This window comes from Drosophila santomea, chromosome X (assembly GCF_016746245.2).
Source record: "Drosophila santomea strain STO CAGO 1482 chromosome X, Prin_Dsan_1.1, whole genome shotgun sequence".
Lineage (NCBI taxonomy): Eukaryota > Metazoa > Arthropoda > Insecta > Diptera > Drosophilidae > Drosophila > Drosophila santomea.
In genome coordinates, this window is record NC_053021.2 from 5,171,372 (window position 1) to 5,195,732 (window position 24,361).

The 24,361-nt window shown below is 40.7% G+C and overlaps 1 protein-coding gene across 1 annotated transcript; it reads left to right on the top strand.

Moving 5' to 3' along the window:
* The first annotated feature begins 21,957 nt into the window (after window positions 1–21,957).
* Window positions 21,958–23,095, top strand: LOC120455854. Its single transcript, XM_039642325.2, has one exon. It carries the CDS (start codon window positions 22,113–22,115, stop codon window positions 22,683–22,685), a length of 573 nt encoding a protein of 190 aa, XP_039498259.1. The 5' UTR covers window positions 21,958–22,112; the 3' UTR covers window positions 22,686–23,095.
* The last annotated feature ends 1,266 nt before the right edge of the window (window positions 23,096–24,361 follow it).

Here is a 24,361-nt window from a genome sequence, read left to right on the forward strand (position 1 = left end):
TGGTTTTTTACCCAAGCTCAAGTTTAGGAACCAAATTATAAAGTAATCAAGCTACTGGGCAACAGCTTATGTATGTACACATACCAATTTCCATGTCGTTTTACCACCGATAACAGCAATTTTGACGCAAAATACACGAAGTTACCGATTTTGGTGATACTCATACTTTTTTGCACCGTGTGCGCTGCATATACACAGACACAGACACAGACACACACACACACACACACACATATATATATACATATATATATACACACACGGACACACTTTATAGGCCGCCCGAGGGGAAAATTGGCCAGGTACGAGGTATTAGCATTAGCATTCATCGGGCATTCAGGTTTCGCCGGAGCCGGAGCGAAGAATGCCGGCCTCCCCCGCCGCGCCCCTGGCCAAGGTAACAAGGTCTTGGTATGCGAATGCTGGAACTTTTGGAATTAGAATGTAAAGTGAAAGGAGTTCTACGGGTTAATGCCATGCCAAAAGAGTCCCCCCCACCTTCCGCCTCCCTGCCTCATCTTTCTTCTCGTTCCTTCTCGGCAGCCTACTGCTGCTGCTGCTGCTGCTGCTGCTTCTTCGTCGTCTTTCTTTCTTCTGCGAACGCCATGCGACGTTTTAATGAATGAGGAATGACTGCATGAAAATTGCCCCGGCACGATACATTCAAGAAAGCAGATATATGAGATATACCACCTATATATGTATGTTCGACTGACTACAGCGAGATGCAGAAAAGAAATACCTGCAGACAGACCCAGACCCAGACCGAGACCGAGACCGAGACTGAGACCGAGACCGAGACCCTTGGACTGACTGTGCAAATATGAGTACCATTGCGGTGAAGCCGGCAGACAAATTATCGCTAGTCGGCTAAAAGGCAGTTAAAGCCTCAAATGGGTCGAATTTTTCATGGGGACACGGATGTGAGATCAGGAAGTTTGCTTGTTTTTAAATGTGGGCGGCATTCTTCGTCTGTTGGTAACAAATATTATATTGAGACAAACCATTTAGGTTCTTTACAGTAAGCGAAAGGAAAATGTTAAGTAAATTCTTAAATAAGATTTCCCCGAGATTTCAGCAAATCACCAAAATATATGCGACTTTAATCCCACATTTTCGAGGTAAACGAATATACATACATATGTATGTAAAAAGGAGCAGAAGCGAGAAATTTGGATGCCTGGCATTATTGTCTAGTATCGGATCGCATTCTGATCGCATAGCAATGAGTTGCGGAAGAAGATTATTAACAACGAAATTGTTTTCGTGTAAGATTAGTGGGGAATATATTTAGACAGGCAGCCAGACAGAACCGAAACGAGCCGAGCCGACACTTTGAGGAGGTGGAAATGAGTGGGTGGGATTGGATGGATGAGACGCGGAGAGATGAAGATGTCGCCTGACAACCGTGTGCACTGCGCGAAAAAAGATTTCAATTCCAACTAGTACTATGAAAGTGTTTTGCATACATATTTTCGCTACTAGCTTCAAACTATACCATATATTTGAAATGATCTTTAAAAATTGTAGAAATGTCTATGCGTAAACAATATTTGCTAAAATAGATAAAATATATAAAAAAAAAAAAAAAACAGGAGACCTTATACGCATAAAACCTGCTGCTGTGCAAAGTTTGTTTTAATAATTCGGTGTTTGGCTCTTCGAGTGCAAAGAATCTCTACGTTCTTTCTTCCGCATGTCTGAGTCTATTTTTAAGACAACTAATCGCCCAGAACGCCGACAGCGTCGCCAAAGGCCGCCAACGCAGTCGCAGTCGCAGTCGCAGCCGTTTTCCACATATCCACATTTCCATTTTCCCCTGCCCACTTTACAGCTTACATTTTCCAATAGCGAAGCTGATTCCACTTTCCATTTGGCCGAACTTCAATCTTACTTGGCCAGGAAAATGTCTAGTTGCCATAGGACGCACATAAATTAATTGACATTTATGGGAACGATTTTCTTATCTCCGGAGGGAAAATTCCGCAGCGACGAAAAGCTAACATTGCCTCAGGTTTATTTTTACACTTGCATGGAATTTTCTATTTGTCAGCGGGGACATCTCATAGATACACCTCTCGGTGAGTTTTCCCCATTTGAAAACGTTCTATTTTATTTTTATACAGCTAAATATTTTGTACGAAAGCGGGGCTACACTACCCCCCATTTTTTTTAAAGAAAGACGCTAATGGCGAGGCGCCTATGAATACATCAGTCAACAGGGGTACGTGCTAATCCACACAGTGGGAAAAACATTTTTTACAATTTGTCACATATTTATTAATTCAATTGTTTATTAACCCAATTATTTTCTACTTCTGTGATCCCTCCCACAAAGTTGATATAAACCTACTTTCTTGCCGTCTAGTGTTCGGTTCATTTTGGCACTCGTTCTGCAATGCAGCAACTTAATTATTGCCACGCCTCCAGCTCAGGCCATACCTAAACGCCCACCTTGGCCCCTTGTGTGTGTGTGTATGTGTTTTTTTTTTTTTTTTGATCAAACTATACTGCACTTGTACGAGTGTTATTAACCAATTGCGAGTGCTGGGAATTTTCAGAGGAAAAACTCCGACGTGACTTCCGTTGCCATGCGAAAAACTTTACCCCGCCCCTGGGGAAATTGGGGGCTGGAAAATCCAAGGGGTCGGGTCGGGTGGTGTGGGGACGGGGGGCTGTCAACAGGATATGTCCGCTGCGATGTCGTCGTCGGTTTGCTGATGGCATAATTAATGCCTTGCTGTGACAACTACTGCAAATGCAATACGGTATGTTTTTCCACCCCTTTCGGCTTTTGAAGTTTTCCTATTAACACACGCTTTTCCGGTTTTGGCCCCAGCGCTTTCCACTCGAGGTGGGAAATGGTGAAATAGTAAGAGAAAATTGAAAACAAAAATGCAACTTTGATTGACAGCAGCCAAGTGCTGCCCACATTTTGGTATGCCGGGGGGCAACTTCCAGAACTTCCAGGTTTCCAGAATTTTCAAGAATTCGTTATATTCTCTTGCTTTGAACTCCGAGTTGGGCAATTAAAGTGTGATGAGAAATCGTCAAAAAAAGGAATCTTTTAATTTGTATGGAAAAACTTTGTTGTTTTAAAGCATGTATGGTTTTTAAAGAATTTGGTGTGCATATTTTTAATCACAGCCATTCTAGTTAAGCTAGTTAGTCCAATAAAGGCGCCTTTTGGCCATTCCTGGCGAAATTTTGCTAACAAATATTTTATGGGCCCACCGCTTTTCCAGCAACTTCCTCACCACGCCCCGGGCTGTTTTCCAGGCAAGGAAAAAAGGAAGGGCGAGGCCACCCACAAAAATGGCCTGGGGCCGTCGAAAGTGAAATACATAACTGAGCAAGAAAATAGTGGCGTGGCGCAGTGCATAATAGACATATTTTCCAATCTACCGTGAAACCCGTTTATGCGATCCACTTTGATTCCCAGTGATTTCGTTTCATTTCGTTTCGTTCCCTGCCATTTCGTTCCGTCGTTCACCAGACAGAGCGTCTGCGGCAATGCGGATACTTGAGGTGAAAGAGACGGCCTGTGACGGATGAAAAGAGATGGCTAGAGTCAGGAAAACTCAATGAATGGAATGAAAAAGCCTCTGGCTGAAGGCTGACTGCACTGCGCGAAACCAATGGACTACAGACAAGGAAGCAAACCAAAGAGCAGTCCCAGTGGAATAAACAACATAGTACATATAAATTCCAACTACAACTTTATGCCAACATTTTCTTTCCGTGTAGAGCAAGACTTGCTTGAATATTTGTACGTAGGCAGCGATTGAGGATCTCAAACAAAAGCGCTATGAATTGCCATGGCTTGTAGCTGTGATCGCTGTTGCAGCCGAAGTCACAGTATCTCTGTATCTTTTTCTATGCATCAGATAAGTTAATTGGCCGCTTTGGCCCAAAGGGAAACGGCAAGAGTATTGGCCGTTGATGTTGCCCGTTGCCGCTGGCAAAACTTGTTGCTGCCGTGCCTCTTAAAGTGCAGCAACAACAATTGCCTCCAACTCGTAACCCAGTGACACAGTTTTGATTGAATTGAATTGAATTGAATGGAATGGAATGGAGTGGAGTGGAATTGAGTCGGTTTGTGCAAGTGGTGCGAGCTAGGCCCCTCAGAAACCGATCTGATCGAGTGCCAGCCGCATTCTAAGTGGGAATTTTCAAAGACAGCGGTAATGGCTTCCTAAAACTAATAGCTATACATTTAAGCTGTTAAGAGTGGACAAGGAATGTTTAAAAGTTACCAAACAATTTGGAAGCTTGCTGTTTCTTTATTAACTAACGTAAACAATAATTTGTCAATAAATTAAAAACAAATATATAATTTTGTCAAACTACTTCCCATTGCCCCCTTAACGCGATTAGGCAATATTTTTCTGAGCCCATCACAGGTACATTGCCACAATCATTCATTCATCTGCCCGAAATTCCCCCTTCCCTTGGGGCGATAATTTAATTAATGCAACATGGCAATTCACAAAAAGATAATTGCTAAATTACCGCCAACAACAATGACATGAACAACGACAAAAAATAGCACAGAAATAGCAAAACAAATGCAATGAAAAATGATTTCAATAATTGACCAAAAAGGTAAACACAGAAAATTTGTTTGAGAAATTAGTTAGTCGCATGCAATTGCATTGATCGGAAAATCAGAGACCGTATCAGTGCTGTCCATGTGTGGGTTGACTAAGTGGACATCGGCCACAAAAGGGTTAGGCAAATACAAAACTAAGCATTTTTTCGATTTTTTGTGCTCTCTTTGGCGCCACATGAGTTTTCATTCATAAAGCCGCGCCAGGCGGTGAGAAAGAGACGGCAGGAGACGTGCGCCGCAGGTTTAACGCACCGCTGAATTTGAGTTTGTGGCCAAAGTCTTTCGTTTTCGTTCCCATTCCTGACCTCGTGCTGCATTTTCAGTTTTTCAGCGGAAAATTCAATTGTCAATTGCATGCAAAACAGAAACAGTGACAAACACAGATAAAGATACAAAGAGGGAAAGAGACCACATCTGCCACCGGCAGAGAGCCATGCAACCCGTCCATGCAACCCAGCATGGGCTCTTTTTTCCCGCCCGGAATATCTCGTATTGTCATACCCTCGCAGAGAGCATACAATTGTGTGCCAAAAGCCCACATACATTTATATATATGATATATGTTTATTATTTCAGCGTTAATCTACCTTTCGAATCCAAAAGATTCATTTCCGATTTCATTTTCCAAAGTAATGACACAAAATGGTATTTTTTTTGGTGATAGGGTATACAGAAATCGCTTAACGGAGTTTACTGCATTGATTTTTGCAGTGGCAGCTTACTGCGCGCGTAGCTCGTGACGCAATTGCAACCTAAGGGGGCGCTGGATTGGAGGGGGAGGGGCCAGAGGTTTATTGAGCAAAGTACGCAAATGCCACTTGGCTTTGACACATTGCCAATGAATTGCCAGTTTCAGGTACCATCCATATGCAACATGCCAAGGCGAATTTGCGCAAAAGCAGATCTGCATATATGTATGTACATGCAAATGCACGCGGTTGTGGAAAAATCTACGTCCCTTTTGGTTTAAAGAATTCATCGCTTGATTCGCTTAACCCATATTTTAATCAGGATTGGCGACCACATGGCATACCACATCGTATCGGTCGCATAAATAACTCTTCGAGGCGTTCAAATGCGATTATTCATTGGTTGCATTCTGGAATGCCGATATGCTAATCAGTTTAAATGGGTAGAAAAGGGTTTTAATGTCAGTCGCTATGGGATTGCGATTCAAATGAATTTGTCAGCCTTTGTAAGTACACACGTACTCTAAAAAAATGTACTTACAAAATAATATATTTATAACCAACTAATTTGCTTAACTTATATATATAATACAACATTTTTTTATAATGCGTGCTTGAAGTGATTAAAATCTTATTTCGTTTAGTTCCTATACATGTTGGGATGAATATAATTGTTGCAGCAACATTGTTTCTAAACAACCAAGAACACAGCCCACTCAAAAACAAAAAGGCAAAAGTGCTCAAAGAGAAGCACTCAAGAGAGCAAGAAGAGTGAGAGCGGAAAGGGCGAGAGAGAGAATAAGGTGCCGGAGATTAATATTAAAAAAGCTCAACCGGCAAAAAAAAGCTTTTCAATTTCACAATTACGATTTTCAAATTGGCGCGAAGAAACGAAATCGAAAAGTCTTTCAAGCAAAAATCGCGGATTGTGTACTTTACTATATCATTAACTCATATTTTTTAATAAACGACTCGGGTCAGAAAACTCATTCTGCGCTTTTTCAGGAATTATTTAAAAGGGTCTTTGTCTAAAACAATATATATAAATGTTCCGAATAGTACTTACATTATTATGTGCGTCATTAGGTGCGAGGTATACCATCCACTTGATCCTGCAAATAAAAACATAGTTATTTTGAAATTAGAGAGTTGCCAACATTTATATAGTCATTAAAGCTTTAAGTGGGAAAGTTCTCAATGGGTAGGGTATTAGGAATTAAGTTGGCCCTCGGCATGGGCGTCGTCCGCAATGTCTGCGAATTTCCCTCTTTTCCACCCGCTCTGCTGTCGGCCCGGTCGTGAACGTATACGTGCATATACATACATACGTACATACATATGTATGTACGTGAGTGAAAGGAAAAGTGGATGCCGTTCGCCATCAGCGTTACCAACCAAATGGGCCCACGAAAATGACGAAAAAATAATACAAGTTGGGGGAGCAAAGACGAGAGTCCCAGACAAATTTAATTGCGGCGGCGGCCTAAAATTCGGAAGGGGGCCAAGATGGAGAGATGGAGATCCATTGATTTTTTTCCGCGATTGCCACGCCCATTTTGGTTGTGCGAATATTTATGTTACAGCCGGATAAAGCTTCAAGATATGGATCGGTGGGACGTCGTAAAACTTGTCCAAATTTATAATTTGACATTTATGCATTCTTTATGATTATTTATTACGTTAATTTTTGATTAAAACTGGCGTCGACAACAACCCCTAGCTCGTCTGACGGCCAAATCGTCTCCCATTTTACCCGACCTCTTGATTCATTTGCGACATTTATGGCTCCGCATTCGGACTCAATTAGATGAACTCGTCATGAAAGGATGAAGTTCGTGATCTTGAAATTGATTGAGCGGGGCTTCTGCTGAAATATCTTTTTCCCTATTCCGTTGCTTGAATCGTAGTAGTAATCAGAGATCAGAGTTAAGTATCTCAAGACCAAGTATTGGGCCATCTTCGCTAGCCATTGAAATTCTGCTAGCCACACGTGCTGCCAGCCACTGAAATTACACGCCCAGGTTGGCACTATAAAATGCGAACATTTATACTTTGTATTTCCGAGAGCGATTAATGCGATTTTCGCATTCGCGTTCGCATTCGACTTAGAGACAGGGCAGCGCCATCAAGTGCAAATGTTGCCGGGAGGGGCGGTCATAATCAGCAGCATACATAAATTACACAGACAAATGCACACCAGACATACATATGTATGTACTTCGACCATCTACTATAGCTACTCATATATACATATATATATATATATGTACATATATAAAAGTCCATTATCGTGCATTCGAATTTGAGATTTCTCCCCATGCTTTTCGCTTATTTACTTATTTTAATTTCAAATTTCGCATACACTGGTTTTGGTTTATTTTTTGTGTTGTTTTCCTCGTCTGTTTTATTGCCCGTCCAACATCCGTCCTCGAACTTTGTCAACTGCAGTTAAAATTTATTTCATTTGATATTTCGCGGCGCACGAAGGCTCCTTCTAAATATGTAAAAAAGCTCTCTAAAAAATTAAATGCCCGTATAGGCTGGCGTGTCTTTTTACATGCTGTGAAACATGGGAAAATAAGTCGTAAAGACGTTTTAAACACCCTGAAAACGGCAAAATAAAAGTGCCAATAAGCAAATGTGTGCACGCTTTTTTAGTCATCGTTCAAAATTGCTAGTGACGTACAGCATTTGCACACACTCGCAATTCGTGCCCTTGGCCCTCCAGTCGAGCCAAAGATTATGATGCTATGGTTAATAGTTGATGGGTAATGGGTAATGGTTAATGGGATTATGTCTAGTGTTCATCAGTTCCGGGATCGAAAAGTAGGATAAGAAAATGGCATAGCTGCAACAGAGCATTAAGCATGCTAAATCCGCAGTTCGGATGATAGTCGCAATACCATACGAAATTTCGTAGATAAGATTACAGATCTGTATCTGGGGAGATACAGTTTTCAGCTGGAAAACTATTAAAGATGAGGGATGGGTATATAACTACAAAAAGGAGTGGAAGTTTCAAAACAGAGAGCACTTCACTTAATCTATAAAAGGACTGTATTTAATAGAGCTCTAAGAGAATAATGGAATGGCAATAGTAAGTGTTATAATATGTGAGGTTTCTAGTAGCTCAATTGAATCCTAGTCTTATTTTTAATACCCTACGCTGTATACACATACATACATATATACATATGTATATCACTTAATATATTCCAAGTGCAGTACACCAAAATTGAAATTGAAACTGAAACCTGATAACTCAATTTCGTGATCTCACTCTCGGAAGCAGTGTGTCCAAAAATAAAATAAAATTCATATCTGCAATTACCGATTTCCTACTCCAACTCATGCTAAAAACTATATATGATCACACACACACATAAGCGTGTTTTATCAATAATGCAAAAGTTCGTGGAATTTACACTCACTCAAGTTCCTTTGATTGTTATTTGTTATTATTTTTGTATAATGATCGGGACTCTCTGATACTTGATACGATAATATAGACCGCTCGGATTTTTGTTGACTTGTTCCAGGCGCATTTTGTACTATTATTATTATTATTATGTCTTGGCTGCGTCTTTGTTTATATTTTTGCCCATCGCCCTGCTATTTTCTATTTGCAGCGTTTGTTTGTCATTTTTACGTAATTTTATTTCGCCTTCTACTTTGCCCTGCACTTTGTCACCCTCTATCAGTCGTTTATTTTTTATTTTTTTTTTCGTTTGTTTTTATTTTTCCTGGTTCCTATTTGTTGTTGTTTTCTTTGTGCATTTGGCAAATTAGCTACACTGCACCCCCCCTCCCTTTCCTTTGGTGTTAAATGGCAACACAAGAGGTGCAGTTATCGTAAATTTCTGTTTGTTTTTCTTGCCACCCATTGATATTTATTTCCACGATGGGCATTTTTGTCTGATGTGAATCAGTTCGATTAATTATACAACAATCATTTAGCATAATTGTTTTGTACTAGTTTTCTGCACTTTTAAGGAATTATTAATAATGAGATGTATTAAATCTATTTTTGAAATTAGTTTCCACACTTAGGTGGCAACACCTGTGCTTGCTTATTTTTTGCGATTTTATATGTATTTTTTCGACTTTTTTTTCGATTTTTTCGTATATGTGTACGTATACCGTATACATATCGCGATTAATTCGATTGACGCATTCGCATTCGACTTAGACACAAGGCAGCGCCATCAAGTGCAAATTTTGCCGGGACTACCACTTTTCTCAGGCATTCGTATATGTACATACATATATACGAAAACCGTGTTGGGATGTCTCCTTACTGGCTGCGCATTACTTGCACTTTTCCCTTTGTTTTACTCCCTTTATCAGCATTTCACGGCCCCTTTAGCTGCCCCAGCCCCCCCTCTCTCCCTCTCGCCCTTCCCCACCGAACCCCTCAGCGCACCCATCGTTATAATACAGTTTACAGTTACGGCGATAAGCTAAAAGGTGCCAGCCAATTAGTGAGTAATGGGCTCAATAATCGCCTTTTTCGTTGCATATGCACGAGCAGCTCTTGCTGTTTTGCGCATATGCAAATGCAATATGCTCGCCTAATCGCATGCAAATGCCGCTACTCAAGTGCCACTAGTGCATAGAATCAAAATATAATAGAGGAAATTTTGTTATTTTTAAGTTTATTTCATAGTTCTTAGAGTCATGCAAAGTGCTCTTTTACCCTGTTCTCTTTATTAATTATAAATAAACTTACGACTTTGGAAAGTAATGGAAGTTACTATCCTGAGTGTACTATGTACTATATACTATATACTATATTTCGCTGAGCCCAATTTGTCCAGATCTGATAATGTTTAATAGGACAAAAAAGTATTTCAAGAACATTTTGAAAACCCACAGGTGTTCGTCTGTGTTCCCTTAAAGTTGACTTCTTTTTTTTTTTGTTTGATTTTCTTTTGCGAATAGAAAAACGAAAAACAATTTGGCAAACAGCATTTGACTACTTGCTGTTGATGCTTTCGCTGCTGTTTGCTGTAACTCCTTTATCTCTGGGCCAGCTACAATACAAATACAACCAAAGTCAAGTTCATAATTTCAATTTTCAAGGTTTTTGGTAAACATTTTGCAACAAAAGGCGCAAAACAAAGCGGAACAGCAGAAAACAAAGTAAACATGCCTAGCAAAATAGCGCGAAAAAAGTGCAAAAAAATGTGCAAAAAGAAAGAGTACTGTGGGATCGCAAATGGGGGGGAAATTGGGGTGTGCGGAAAAATCCGGGGTACCCACCCGACTGTGTTTGTATTTTATTTTACTTTTTTTTTTTTTTTTTTTTTTTTTGCCGGCACCTATTCTCCACTCATTTGTTTTGCTTTGGCCTTTTGTTTACGAGTGCTTTTATGGCGGGCCAATAATTGGCCCTGCACTCCCACAGTTGGCCCTCGATATCGACGATCGGACCAGAAGCAAATTTGCAAATCTAAACACTATAACCGCTTGATCTGCTTCAACTATGGTAGTGGTATTATATCCGATTTCCAAGCGAAACAGTATATTACTTAACCCATTATCTACGTGAGCGATCGTTTCGGCAGTGCCGGGCAGTTGGGGTGATTTCCCCGCAAAAGGGTTTCGTGGAAACTACTTTCCCAGATAATGAAAACTGGCGCCTGTCTTGACGGCGTTTTGCGATAATTCCCCCGACAAGTTGAGGTGTGAATATGAGTGTATGTAGGAAATCGGGCCGAGGCGGCAGGGTATGCAAGTTTACTCACTGCATTCCGGGGAAAAAAAAACTCACACAATTAGCTCGCGGCTCCCCTCGAAAAGCTCTTTGAACCCGGCGATTTGATATGCATAAGCTGTATTTGATCGCTCTAAAGATAGATTTATCTATGTATGAATTTCTAGGGGGATACACAATTTAGCTGTAAGTCGACACGAATTGAGATTCCCCCTCAAAGCTGCCAAGTCATTGCCATTGCATTTGTCTAATAAATGAATGAAATGAAATGAAATGAAATCAACTGAATGAATTATGGGTAAATATTTACATTCACATGATGCCCTTTGGCGACTCCACAAGTGTGTGCAAACTTTTTCATAACAGCGATTGCTACTGTTCCTCTTTCGGGGTAAGTGTATTCATTATGAAATTTCATAATTGTGATTCAGTAACTTGGTTTTAGGAAGCCACCAATACACGGGTAGTCTGCAACATTTGAGGCCTAATAATTGCATAATCGTGTGGACAACTTTATTCACATTTAAGTCGAATAAAATTGTTTGATGAGTACTATTCGTAATCAGCAAGGTTGTCAGCTGTAATCTCACAAATGGGTTCATTTCAATGGGAACTCTCACCTCTGAAAACTATGCTTTACACAACAGATGCTGCTGCTGCTGCTATCTCTGCTTCCGATTTTACATTATTGGGTATTATACAGAATGCGCTTTCTAAGGCAGTGATAAGAACCCAATGGCAAATGGAAAAAATCTGGTGTCAAGCGAGGGCAACAAGGTGCTGTTAAATGTATATTATATTATCTCACTATATACGAAGATGTTCCGTTTGAAGATGGCATCACATTTGAGTGTTTGAGTGTTTGACTATCGCCAGATGAGGATGAGGATGGCCACATCCACATCTTCCACATCGCTTCCCTAGTTCAGGAATCCATGGGTCAAGCTCGCACACGCCGCGGCAATTTATTTTATACGGGTTAGTCACTTGCCATCGCTTTGTTCCTTATTCCTTTACTTGTTTCTAATTTCTTTTATTTTTTCGCGAAGTCTCCGCTTATCAAAATTAGGTCAAACTTGATGTAGTCACTTTTTGTTGATTAGTTACCAGTAGGAAAAAAAAAGCGTCAGCAATTTATGGCCCGGCTGCCCAACTTTGTTGCCATTCGCGTTTCAGCGCGACGATTGCCGCGTGTGGTGGCGTCCATACGAGTGATAAGAACCCGGCTCTTATCAGAACGCCCCAACTACAAAAACGAAACAAATCAGTTCTCCTTGAGCGCGAATGAGTGGTTGCCGTGTGCGTTGCAAATCACCTGCACAGAAACCCAATGTTGGTTTCTTCTCAAATAATTTGCGATCTCTTGTCTGATATGTTCAAATGATCTGGTCAAATTTGAGAAGAATTTATCCATTTCAAAAGTTCAAACACGTTTTGAATTTAGTGGCAGATCATCACAAAAAAGATTCATTATTGCAAAACTATTATTCAAATAGAAATAAACCAAGAAAGTTATATTTTAAAGGAAGCTACAGTGTGCGAAACAGTTGTTGTGTTTTAAGTTTGCAAAAGGAAAAAAGGTTCCTTAACATTGATTTTCTGTGCGCAAAAATAAAAAAATAATTTTTTTTTCGACTGCTAATTGAGATTACGGTATAGCTATAGTATTATTTATAGGCTCACGCACACAAACGGCACTCACATGCGCTAAATAACGAATCTTGATTGGCGATCATTTTCCGGCTTATAAATCTCGTGTCAAATTGGGGATTTTTGTTTCTGTTGGAAGAGGTTTTCCTGCTTCAGTTCCTTGATTTTATCGTGCAGTTGAATTCATTTTGTATGTATGTCATTTAATTCGTATTGTATTCTGCATTTACAAATTGAAATATACTCCATTATATTCGTGACTAAAAAGGGAGTATTTAGGAATTGCATCTATATACTACAATTTACTTCAGCAGTCCGCATGAAATGTTATATAAATACATTATACGATTAAGAACCAGATTTAAAGGCGCATAGTCACCCATATCGATTCATATCCGCTGGTCAAGCCGGCAATCTGCAGAAGTGTATTCACGGTTGCCGGGCTGATTTCTCTGGCGCGAACACCTTCAGAAAAGAAGAAAAATGGCCCCCGAATAGTTATAGTTGTGGATCGGTCTTATCGACTGCCACACGCTCCACGCAAAAAGTCTTGCGACTTCCAACCGACCGACAAAATGTCATATCATCCGCAAATAATTGTGAAATTCCTCCTCGAACTGTGGAGAGCTCAACAAAGGGTAATATAACCGTAAAGGCAATTTATTGTTGGCCAAGTTAATCGCGTGCCTCAAGTGCTCGGCCGTCTGTCAAATTATCAGCTGTTTCCCATTAATTACATGCGCGCCTATCGCCACTCCGCATTCAGCATTAAGCATTCGGCATCGAAATTTCCTAATTTATCTTTACTCATACGCACCGTTGCTGTGCCAAAAAATATTCTGATTTCGTTCGTTTAAGGGGCTGCTGATTACGTTACGCACGAAATCTACGCACGGGCTACTCGCAAATAGAATTTATAAGCTAATCTCAAGTGTAGAGAGTGTTGGCAGAGGGGGCCTCTTGCGTAAATATGCGTCTGATAACGCAAGCAGGCAGCTGATTATAATATAATTATAATTTCAGTCTTGGCAACCGGCGACAAGATGGACAAAACGTCATCGTTATCAGTCGCTTATCAGCACCCGCACCACCCACTTCGTTAACCTGCCCAGTTCTCAACTAGACGTGATTCACCCACCAGATCTAGTCTTCTTGATTTACCTGTAAAAACTATGCAGAAGCTGGGTGGACCATCAGGGTAACTCAATTGAAATCACTTCTTTATGGGCAGAGAGTGGTTTAAGAGACACACGAAAATATTTGGAAAAGTGTCCTTAAGTTTTGCAAATCATCAATATGCGATAAAAAACTTGCCAGTCACATTTAGTTATCTTAAGGGCCTTTATTATATTTATAATAGTAGTAAAGTATAATATATTTATGTACCATGTTCTATCAAGGAAGCAATTACAGTGCTTAAGACGGTAACAATGCCTTAGTAATTTCTAATTTACATTATGATTGACTGTAATAAAAACCTATTATGAATCTTAATTTAAAACAAGTCATTGTGAGTATAGTTTTACTATTAATAATATCTCATGCTTAATCTTCAGAAAAAAAAGAAAGAAAAAAACCCCAAAATTGCTTGGCGAGTCTTTGGGGTAGGCTGTGAATTTCCCAGCCACGATCGGTGAATAATTGTAAAGGCAAGTGATAAGTGATAAGCCATTTGGCGCCATTTCAAGTGGAATCGCAAACGCTGACAGGTTTGGAAGATTGCCGATTACAACATGGGGCAGTCCATTGGCAGTTGGTCTTTGAATTCTTCGAATTCCCGATCCCGATTTCGAGTCCGATTCCGATTCCGAGTATAAGTCCGATTTCGATTTTGATTCGGTAATGGAATGGATCGTGACCTCCGAGTACCACAAGTCCCAAACAGACCGCATGTGGCTTCGTATCTGTCACTGCTCTAATGCATGGCATAAATCTCATTGCTGCCTAATTGAAATCATCTTTTTCGGGCAGGCGAAATTCAATCGAACGCTGAATGTCGAACGGATCAAAACGAATCGAAACGAATCGAGGCTCTCCGCGGCGATAATAATGGTGATAATGGGCCCCTGCCCCATCGGCTCTTTATGGTCTTGCCCTTCGTTCCTTACACAACCAGTGAATGGGCATCACTGTGAATGAATCTCTTCTATATGTTCTTAATGAACTCATTACTTGGCTCCCATAAAAAACACCAATGTATACAAACAATCATAGGAGGGTATTTTATATAAATTGATTTGTATTGGCCATTTGATTTAGTTCAGATTTATGGTTTGTTGTATTTTACTAATAGTCTTAAAGTTTCATAACGCATTTCTGCGTATGCAGAAAGGATTAGATACTGATAAAATAATAAATAATAAGCATTAACTTTAAGCAACTTCTTCTCAGGAGCTTATTGTTCTAAATTAAAAATAGAATTTATTTGGAACGAAATGGAAAACAGGAAGAGTAACTAGTTGGTCTACATCGTATTTAAGAATACACATCTGTTTATTTTTACCGCCTCGTTACAATCGGCGCCTGTGCTTATCAGTCCAACGACTAATTTGCATACACTCATTATTTGTTGCTAATGCCAAGCTCTTGGCAACAACATCAAATTACAACAAATTACTGTTGCCGATAGAGGAATATATATAATAATAATTGCTCATACGCCCCATATGCTCATATGCCAGTACACTGAATAGCGATACGCACTATTCCACACGGATCGGGCCATCACGTATATGTGATATATATATATATGTGATATATATGTATATATATATAACTTATATATATATATAAGTTAAAATCCACCAGCTCTTCAACGGGATCAGTTTCGTGTTGAGCTGACGTACTATCGAGAAAGATCAATATCTATATCCTCGCGAAGAAACACTTTTTCTCGTCGAAAGGAAAAGAAAAGTGAAAGCCCAAGAAAGCGTGTGACCCAGTTTACTTTCTATAATCGCCTAGCATATAGCCTCCGTGCATATACATACACAACACTTATATAGAGGCCATAAATAAGATTACTGATTACCGCCCGGTCGCCAGAATTGGAGATCGTAAAGAAAAAAAAAAAGAAAGAAAGAAAATGTCGCCGTCTGCCTATGAAATCCAATAGCTTCGGCGGGATATACATACATACATACATAGGTGTGCGTACCGTACCCTATATGTACATATGTAGGATAGTACCGCAGGTCTGAGTTATGAATTCAACAAAAAATATCCTAAATCCTAAGTTCAATAAAATATAAGTTAATCCTGAATGTGTGACATCAATTGAAAATATAAAAAAAAGAATAGAAAATGGGCTTTAAAAAGTGTATCTATTAGTTATGTAAATACTCAAACTGGAAAAATCACAATTTGCTATGCTAAACTATTCGAAGGTTGGGGCAATTAAGTAACGTTGTTGGCCATATAATATAACAATATTTAAAAAAAAAACTTTAACTGAAACGGAGTAGGGTTGAAATGTTTAACAATATTTACGCTGGGAAAGGCCCAATTCCAAATGCATAGCCATTAATAGATAACCCATTATAAATGGGTGACAAAAATACTACATTTCTGCGGGTACTCATTTGTGCCTTTGTTTCGAAACGCGACTGAGTGCCTAAATGACTAGCTGAATGAATGAATGATTGCAAAACACTAAAGAGAATTACGCCAATGGCGCCGGTTTACTCAATTTGCATTATGCAAATGACGCGTTAGTGGAGCCCCCGACCTCCCCCCCTAAAAAAAAAACCCTGAAAACCCTGAAAAGTGCGAGCCCCAAGCCCCGATCCCGAACCCGAACCCGAAACCCAAAGCCAACAGGAACCCAGCATTAGCAACAGTTATAACTACTAGGAAATATTCATTTTCACTATTTTCGTATATAAGAAAAGCAAAAAAAAAAAAAAAGAAGCGATATATTACTGAGAAAAGTGAGGAGAATACTACCAAAGTATCTGGGGCTTCGACCCACTTGGCTATTCACTCGGTTATGTTTATTTTTCCGTTTAAATGCAAAATGCGCGGCAAATGAGACGCCGGCTGATGCTCGACTGTTTTAGTTGGTGTAGCTTTTCTTCAGTTTTTTCTTTTGTTGTTGTTCCTGTTTTTATTGTTGTAATATGGCAAAGGTCTCGCACGTGTAACGCGTACATACACTCGAAGAAAATCGCACACCCACAAACACACACGATTGTGAAGGCAGCGAAACTATTTTAAATGCTATAGCTTACAATGTTGCTGGTCGGAAACTGCGTAAAACAATTTTAATCGCACATGCCAGTGGCTCGTGTTTGGCATTCGTGGGTGGGTGGTTGGGTGGTTGGGTGGTGCGGTGTGATGTGTGATGTGTGGCGCTGTCTGATGGTGGGAGGTGTGTGGTGGGTGGGTGGTTAGTAGTGTGCGGCTGTTGGTGGATAAATGGGTGGAGTGGCGGGTGAGGCAATGTTTACAGCACCCAGACATCGCCCATCAACGCGTGTGCAAAAATATATTTTGGCGCATTTATAAAAATGATTACTCCTGTGTGGCGTGAAATCATTTTGAATTATGTATAATCAATTAAATTTCAGATTTTGTGCTTGCAATACGAAACAAATAGCATGCAGGCCATAAGTACTCGAAGTACTTAACAAACAAATTTTAAAAATATACCCTGATAAAATCATAAAAATATACTCCTTTTCTTATATTTTGTTTTTTGCTCGTTTTGCCCGTCAGTGGCAACGACTTTTTGCTTATGTTGAAAGTTTTCGCTCGCTTATGTGGCGCAGCACATAAATACAAGTAAGTATATGTTTCCATACCGACATCTCTCTTCATTCCAGGCATCATCATCATTTTTTATATTCCTGCCAACTGTCATTAGCTTCCTTCGGCCGTGTTATTTATCTGGCGGATGCATAATTGCGTATTATCAGCGTTTTACATTGACATTCTGTGCATTTTTAATGACTTCTTTTGGTCCGAAATAAAGGAATCGACTGTCTTACTGTCTGCCTGCTGACTGCTCACTGCCGAGGCTCCCAATGGAGGGCATACTGTACCCAATGGCGGGATACAATCGCAGATAGCGAATAAAAGGCTTAAGTGTACATCATTGACATTTGACAGGCAGACAGAACATTTATTTATGTACATATCATAAACATATACATATGTATGAGTATATATTTTGCCACCCTCACTGCCTTAATTTTATGCAGCGTCAAAGAACAACATCTTTTGGTTTCGTTTCTGCTTGTTTTAATTTTATTTTTGGCTGGATACCCAACTCAAATCGCTCAATTCGATGATGGAACTTGTTGGTTCTTTACGCCCTGCACTTTTTTGACAGATTCCCCTGTCAATTTAAGTGGGAGAAATGAGTGGGGTTTTTGCGACCGCGAAACAATTTAAATTAACGGACTTTGCAAGTGTGATTTTTGTATATTGTATTAAAATATATTTCACGAGAAATAATAATTATTAAGCTATCAAAGAAAAACGATTTCAAAAATTCATGAAAGAGCGGAATTTGATTTTCGCAGAATTTTAGACTCCTAACTTCCGCTTCGACCCAGAGTAAGACTTCCTGGAAATGGATCTTGGGCCACTTGAACTATACAACATACATATTTTATGGACGGCAGCCATGGGAACTTGAATGGGGATGTGTCGGCCCGGGCTCAGCAAAGTGCCATAAATAATACGAATAATAAAGTGTCAAATCCTTGAGCAGCCGACAAAGCAAAATAAATCAAATCAAATGCGAAAAGAATGACCCAAAAATGCTGTATTTTCATAATGCCCCATACACATCCGCATTTTGTGCAATTAGCCTAAAGGCATGCTCACAATTGAAACCTATCTTATTGTTCGGTTTATTTTGATCTCGAAACTGGCGCTATTTATCGAAAGATCGGGGCGATTCCCCCAGCCAAAGTTGGGATGCGGAACTGCCGTCCATTATCAACTAGTTGAATTTAAGATGCTCCAGCAGTCGAATGATTAATCTGACATGGAACGATGTTCTCTTCTTTGAAATTAAGAACTATGTTTTGGAGGTAGCATGAATTACGATCAACAAGCTAATATTTAGAAGTGTGTTGGAACCAGTTCTATTTTCATTGGATGATTCCGGCTCTACTTGACATTTAAATGAAAAAGTTTTTTCGTCAATTAAACATTCTTAATCACTGAAAACATGAAAGAAATCCGAACGAAACACTTAAATTAATTGAGTCGCTCAATTTAATTGGTAGGATTGGGAGTATTCATACAAATACCAATTATAAATCGTTCCATCCTACATAATAGAACAACTATATTATTATTCATATAATGCTAATATCATTGCCTCAAACGCTCATTGGTCAACTGATTTAATGCTTGTCAATCGATTGCCCAAGCCAATCCATTGAGAGATTTTAGTATGGGAATATTAATTAACCATTTCCTGTCACATTATTACAACAACCTGTTAACACAATCATTCATGCCATCTGATAGCGCGATCTTCAGCGTTTTTGGACAAATTTTTTTTTTTTTGTGTTTTGTATTTATCGTAAGTGTTTCCCTTGGCAAAACCCCATTATCCCAGGACCCGAATGAGGCAATCTGTATGTTGTATATGAATCATGGATCACGGATCGCTTAGATCTGAAAACTTGTCCGGGGCATTTGCCATAAATCAGGCGGGGCGACAATCGTGTACAAAGCCATGTTGTACATGCCTCGACTTCGGTTTGCACTTGTCAAAAATTCGCACATTTCTGCGTTGCTGCGGCTGCCTTTTTTTTCTTTTTCAATTTTTTTTTTTTTGTTGGGCCTGATTTCGGATTTCTGACTCGACGATCGGCCTCCAAAAAGTGCGTGCGGTGGTGTGTTGTCATTGTCGTGTAGCCGGCAATTAAAATTGGTCCCCTTCCGCTGGTCACCGCCCCCCGCGAAAACCCCGCGAACCCCCATCGAAACCCCCATGGAAGCCCCTCGAAAACCCCCCTGGATTGGCCAAGGCAGCTGTTAAATAATTTATGAAGTGCGTAGGGTTTCTGGCGCGCATTTCAAGCAGCTCGAGAGCCCCAAACGCAACGCAACTCATTTCATTTATTTCACTTCCAAAACTCTGGCCAAATATTTGCGCATCGCTCACGCACTTTTTTTGGACTGCCCCGATCAATTTGGTCGAGGCGTCTCCTTTTCAGATACTCTAAAATTAAGGGGTACCTGTGTTCTGACGTTCAAATCGAACACTAGGCCAAGGAGCACTTACAAATGACACAAAAGTTTACCGCAGAAGACTACTTTTTGCGAATGCTGAAGATTGGATTGACTAATATTTCCTGATCGCTGAATTAAAGCCATGGTAACTATCAGTACTAAATGAAGAGTATTTAATACTCGACTTTACTATTCATTTGCATTTGACGTTTTTTTTATTGTTTGGCCCGTTTCATTTTGGTTTGGTTTTGTTAGCCGGAAAATATTTGGCCACGCAGTCTTTTTGTCTTCGGTGCGCTCCTCATTAAACATTTTGGCCAAAAACTCACTTGCGATCTGCATGCAAATGCCGCTGATTAGCCGGGGCGCCGAGTTGGCCATAAATCAATAGGCCTTTACGCCTTGGCTGCCACACGAGCCACAAAAGTCCGCAAGTGAAAAGTAAACTGGCCCAGAACGGATCCACCAAAAGTCGGGCTCAAAGCCAGCTGCACAGTCTGCAGTCTGCAGTCTGGACTCTGCAGAGCGTCTTCGCAATGGTCTGGGTCTGGCCTGCTTATAGTACGGTCTATTCCCCGCCAGATCCGGATCACGAATGCTCGCTCAACCTTGGCGCACAGTCAGGAAACTCCGTCGAGGGTCGAGGGTTGTCTCTGCACTGCCAGAAAACGGGGCTCTCATTGGGGGATCACATTCCCTGCAACGAACATTATGTAACGAACGAAAAAAGAAAATGGCAAGCACTGCATTTTGGAATCTCTGGAGGGCTCATTTATATAATTCTTGTTAAATTTGTGTATGAAAGATTTCAATGATTTATACAAGATAGCACAATTGCGTATACACGCTTGACTAAAGTGCAATTTTTTCGCTCAGTGTGGCCCAGGGGAAGTGTTAAGCTCGCCGCAGAAAGTGGAAAGAAGAGCCTGATTAATTATGAATTGAGTGTCTGAGCCGAGTTGCCTGCACTTGCACTTCTGGCTTTTTTCGTATTTTTTTGTTTCGTATTTTCATATTTCACTTGTTGCACTTGCAGCACTTTTCATATTTTTACGCTTGCAGAGCTCGCCTGCAGACTTAATATTGGTCATATACATACATACGTATATCTACATATATATTGTCTGGGCGAGCAGGGGTGGGGACCCAAAAAGGGGCGGAGCCGGGGTCAGCGGCGGGTTTTGCAAAGGGGAGGCACTCGAGCAACAACTTTTGTCACGCCACTCAGTGTAGTTGAAAATAGGAGCGGTTCAGAGGATCGGGATTACTGGAAAGAGGTTCTGATATCTTCCAAACTATTCAATTATCAAAAGAAAAAATTCAAGAACATTATAATCAACCAATAAAATATGAGCATAAAAGTAAAGGTAAGTGTTAGAACTGTACTAACAAAACTAATTGATGTATTCACATTCAGAAAACAGGAACATGGTCCCAGAACCGCTCCTGTCCTCGCTGGTGCACTTGCCACTTCACTTGCAACATGCACTAATGCTCAGCGGCACGTCCCAGTGTCTTTATCATATAAACGGTGCGATTTAAATTAATAATTAAAGCGAGCTTGTGGTTGTGGTCCCCGTCGCGGTCCCGTTCCCGGTCCCTGTCCCGGTCTGTCCTCAATCGTCTTGGGTCTTAAGTCGTTGGACTTGGACTTGGAGTTGGGCCCCGAGTCACGAGACTTTGAGCCATCTGCCGCCGGCAGGTGGATCGCAGGTGGATGTGAGTGGATTAAGCTGCCCACCCTTGATGCCATAAATCAACGGGGACATTGGGCTAGCTGCTCACTGCTTACTGCTCACTGCTCGGTGCTCAGCCAGATGAGAAGTTGAACGGTCAGGTTCATTGCATCCCAGCGAATCCACATCCATTGAAGCTCCGACTAGACTTGCCATATATGTATAGTTATTGCCATCCTGACATCTTAAGCGATCTAGCCATGAAGGCTTATGACTACTATTTAACTTAAACGTATTTCCAAATGCAAAAGTTCGTTTATGTAGCATATCATTTGGTCAAGAATATCGCGATTTCAAGCAGCGGCCTGAATTATAGAAGTGTCTACTTTAGAGGTTAGCTTTGTCTTTTCTGTCAAACCCACTAGCCATTGAAATGGGCTAAAACAAGTTGACTAACACTAAATTTTCCGTTGACGCACTGAAAAGCCAAAAAAAAAAACATAGGGCAAACTATGTCAGAAGGGCCAGTTGAACAGTATTAGATTTAAGGGCACTGAAATTGAAAGCAAGAGATGCTGCTGATGGACGCATTGTTCAACAGTCTGTTGGTGGTCAGTTCCGGCTATGCGATGTACACCCTCCACCCCCTGGAAACGCCCTATGGTTATGCAACAGCGGCCTTGAGCCTGGTTCATGGAATTTTGGGGATGGTGCGGGCAGCGAGCAATGACGATGATGAGTGCAATCGGGTGCGGCTGATTACGTCGGGCATCATGGAGATAGTGCCGCTGTCTTTGACCAATATCGAGCTCTATCTGAAGTCCACCAATCCGAGCCTGGCCTTGGCCCACACCTGTTTTGTGGTGCCATTGGTCTACGACATGATGGCCAAATTAGCTGACAACGAGGACACCTCCACGGAGACCCTAAAGGAACTCACACTCCTGGGCAACGTTGTCTCCCTGCTTTTCCTGGGCGTCAACCAGTCCAGCAATATGTATGGCGGCATGGCTGCCATCGCTTTTGCAGCTCGCTACGGTTCTGTTATCCTCGACTACTACTGGAAGAGACTTGGTGCCGAGTTCAACCTGCTGGCCCACTCCATGTTTGTCGTCCTGATGACCATGACCCTTTCGGCAAAATGAAGATCACTGGACCTCCCAGAAGAGAACCTATTCACAGCCAAGGCCAGCGGTTGGGTTCGTTGGCTTTCAGCTCAATAAACTTGCAATTAATGTTGGCAAATTAAAATGCAAAAATAAACATTAATTGTTTTGTCACATTCGCAGCACGACCAAAAAACTTAAGTGTCTCCATCTCTTTTGTCTTCCCCTTTGTGTCTCCAGCGCTGCCATCACTCGACCTCCATCATCCAAAGATCCAGAGAGATCCAGCTGGGGATAACATTTTAGCTTCAATTTACAACGTCAGCGGCGAGCCCCAAATGAGCCAAATGAGCTGATCCCCACTCTGAGGCCAAAAAAGCAGCGAATAAAAGGCATGAGTTAAGATGGTCGTGCTGTTGAAATGTTCAATTAAATACACAAATGCATAAGTAAATGGGTTTCGTTCTACCAACTTTAAAATAATATTTAAAGCTATGTCATAACCAGTTGATAAGAACTTGAAAATATTTCCGGGGGCGAGTCAAGGACATGGCCGAATAAATGTGGCCTACTTTTGGGAGCCGGGAGGCGTCACTCTCGGGGGCAGAATGCTAATAAACCGGCGCCATTAAAACGACCGACAAATGTGCGGAAAAGAGCCGCGAACTCGGCGAATGGGTAATAATTAATGCATTTTAATTAATTGCCAGTTGCGGGATCCCGTGGACGGGGTTTTATGAAGGCTCTGAGCGATCGGAGATCGCAGATCGAATCATACTCCCCCCCTTTGGGGCCAATCATGTCGTCATTTGAATTTCACCGGGCTGCGGGGATTTGGGGGATTCCGGGGAAATCGGGGGAAGCTATATTCAACAGACAAACTCATTTGTGCAATTAAAAGGCGATCCATTTATTTTATGAATCAAAGCTGAGCGCATCGAAAATTGAGGAAACAATATCGCAGATAATTTTGGGGAAGCACAGTGGCTGAACCAAACAGTAGTCAAATATTAAATATTTTGAAAGGCTTCACTAGAAGATATTCATCTCCTTTTTGATAACTAATAATAAAATTGGTATTGCGTACACGCTACGTATGCGTAATATGTAATAATCACTGGACACAATTTTACGTGCTGTACAAATGTCATACAAAACAGACTACTGAAACATTAATGCCATATAGAAATCGATAGAGCATATGTATATACCATTTTGCTTTCAATGAAATCCTTTCTATCGATTGGGTCCTGTACTGTGACGCTTGTAACCGCTGAAACAATCAAGAGATTTGTAAATACAAAAAAAATCGCACAAAACCCCAACAGCCAACCGAGAAACAGCGAAACACAACAGAAACCGCAAAAGAAAAGGACCAAAAAGGCCAAAATAAAAAAATAAAAAGAAAAAGCATAGAAGCCAGGAAAAGAGCGCGCTGAATATTGCACGCCGAATGCGACTGCGCAGCGATTTTAGCAAGTTCAAAAACCTGCAGTGACTCAGTCGGTTAAAAAAGCCGGCCGGCATTGGCGCAGTCTCCTCTTATTTTCTTATTTTATTTTTGCATTTTTGCCGCTGTTGCCGTCGTTGTCTTGGCGTGTTTATTAAAAAAAAAAATAAACAGAAAAAAACAAAGAGAAAAAAATACAAACGATCGGCAGACTGCGGCGTCGTTAAGCAAAAACAAAAATAAAAAAATAAAATAAAAAACGATG

Bases quoted from the DNA above. Each gene is read 5' to 3' on its own strand.
- LOC120455854 (XM_039642325.2), top strand. From the start codon at position 22,113: ATGCTGCTGATGGACGCATTGTTCAACAGTCTGTTGGTGGTCAGTTCC.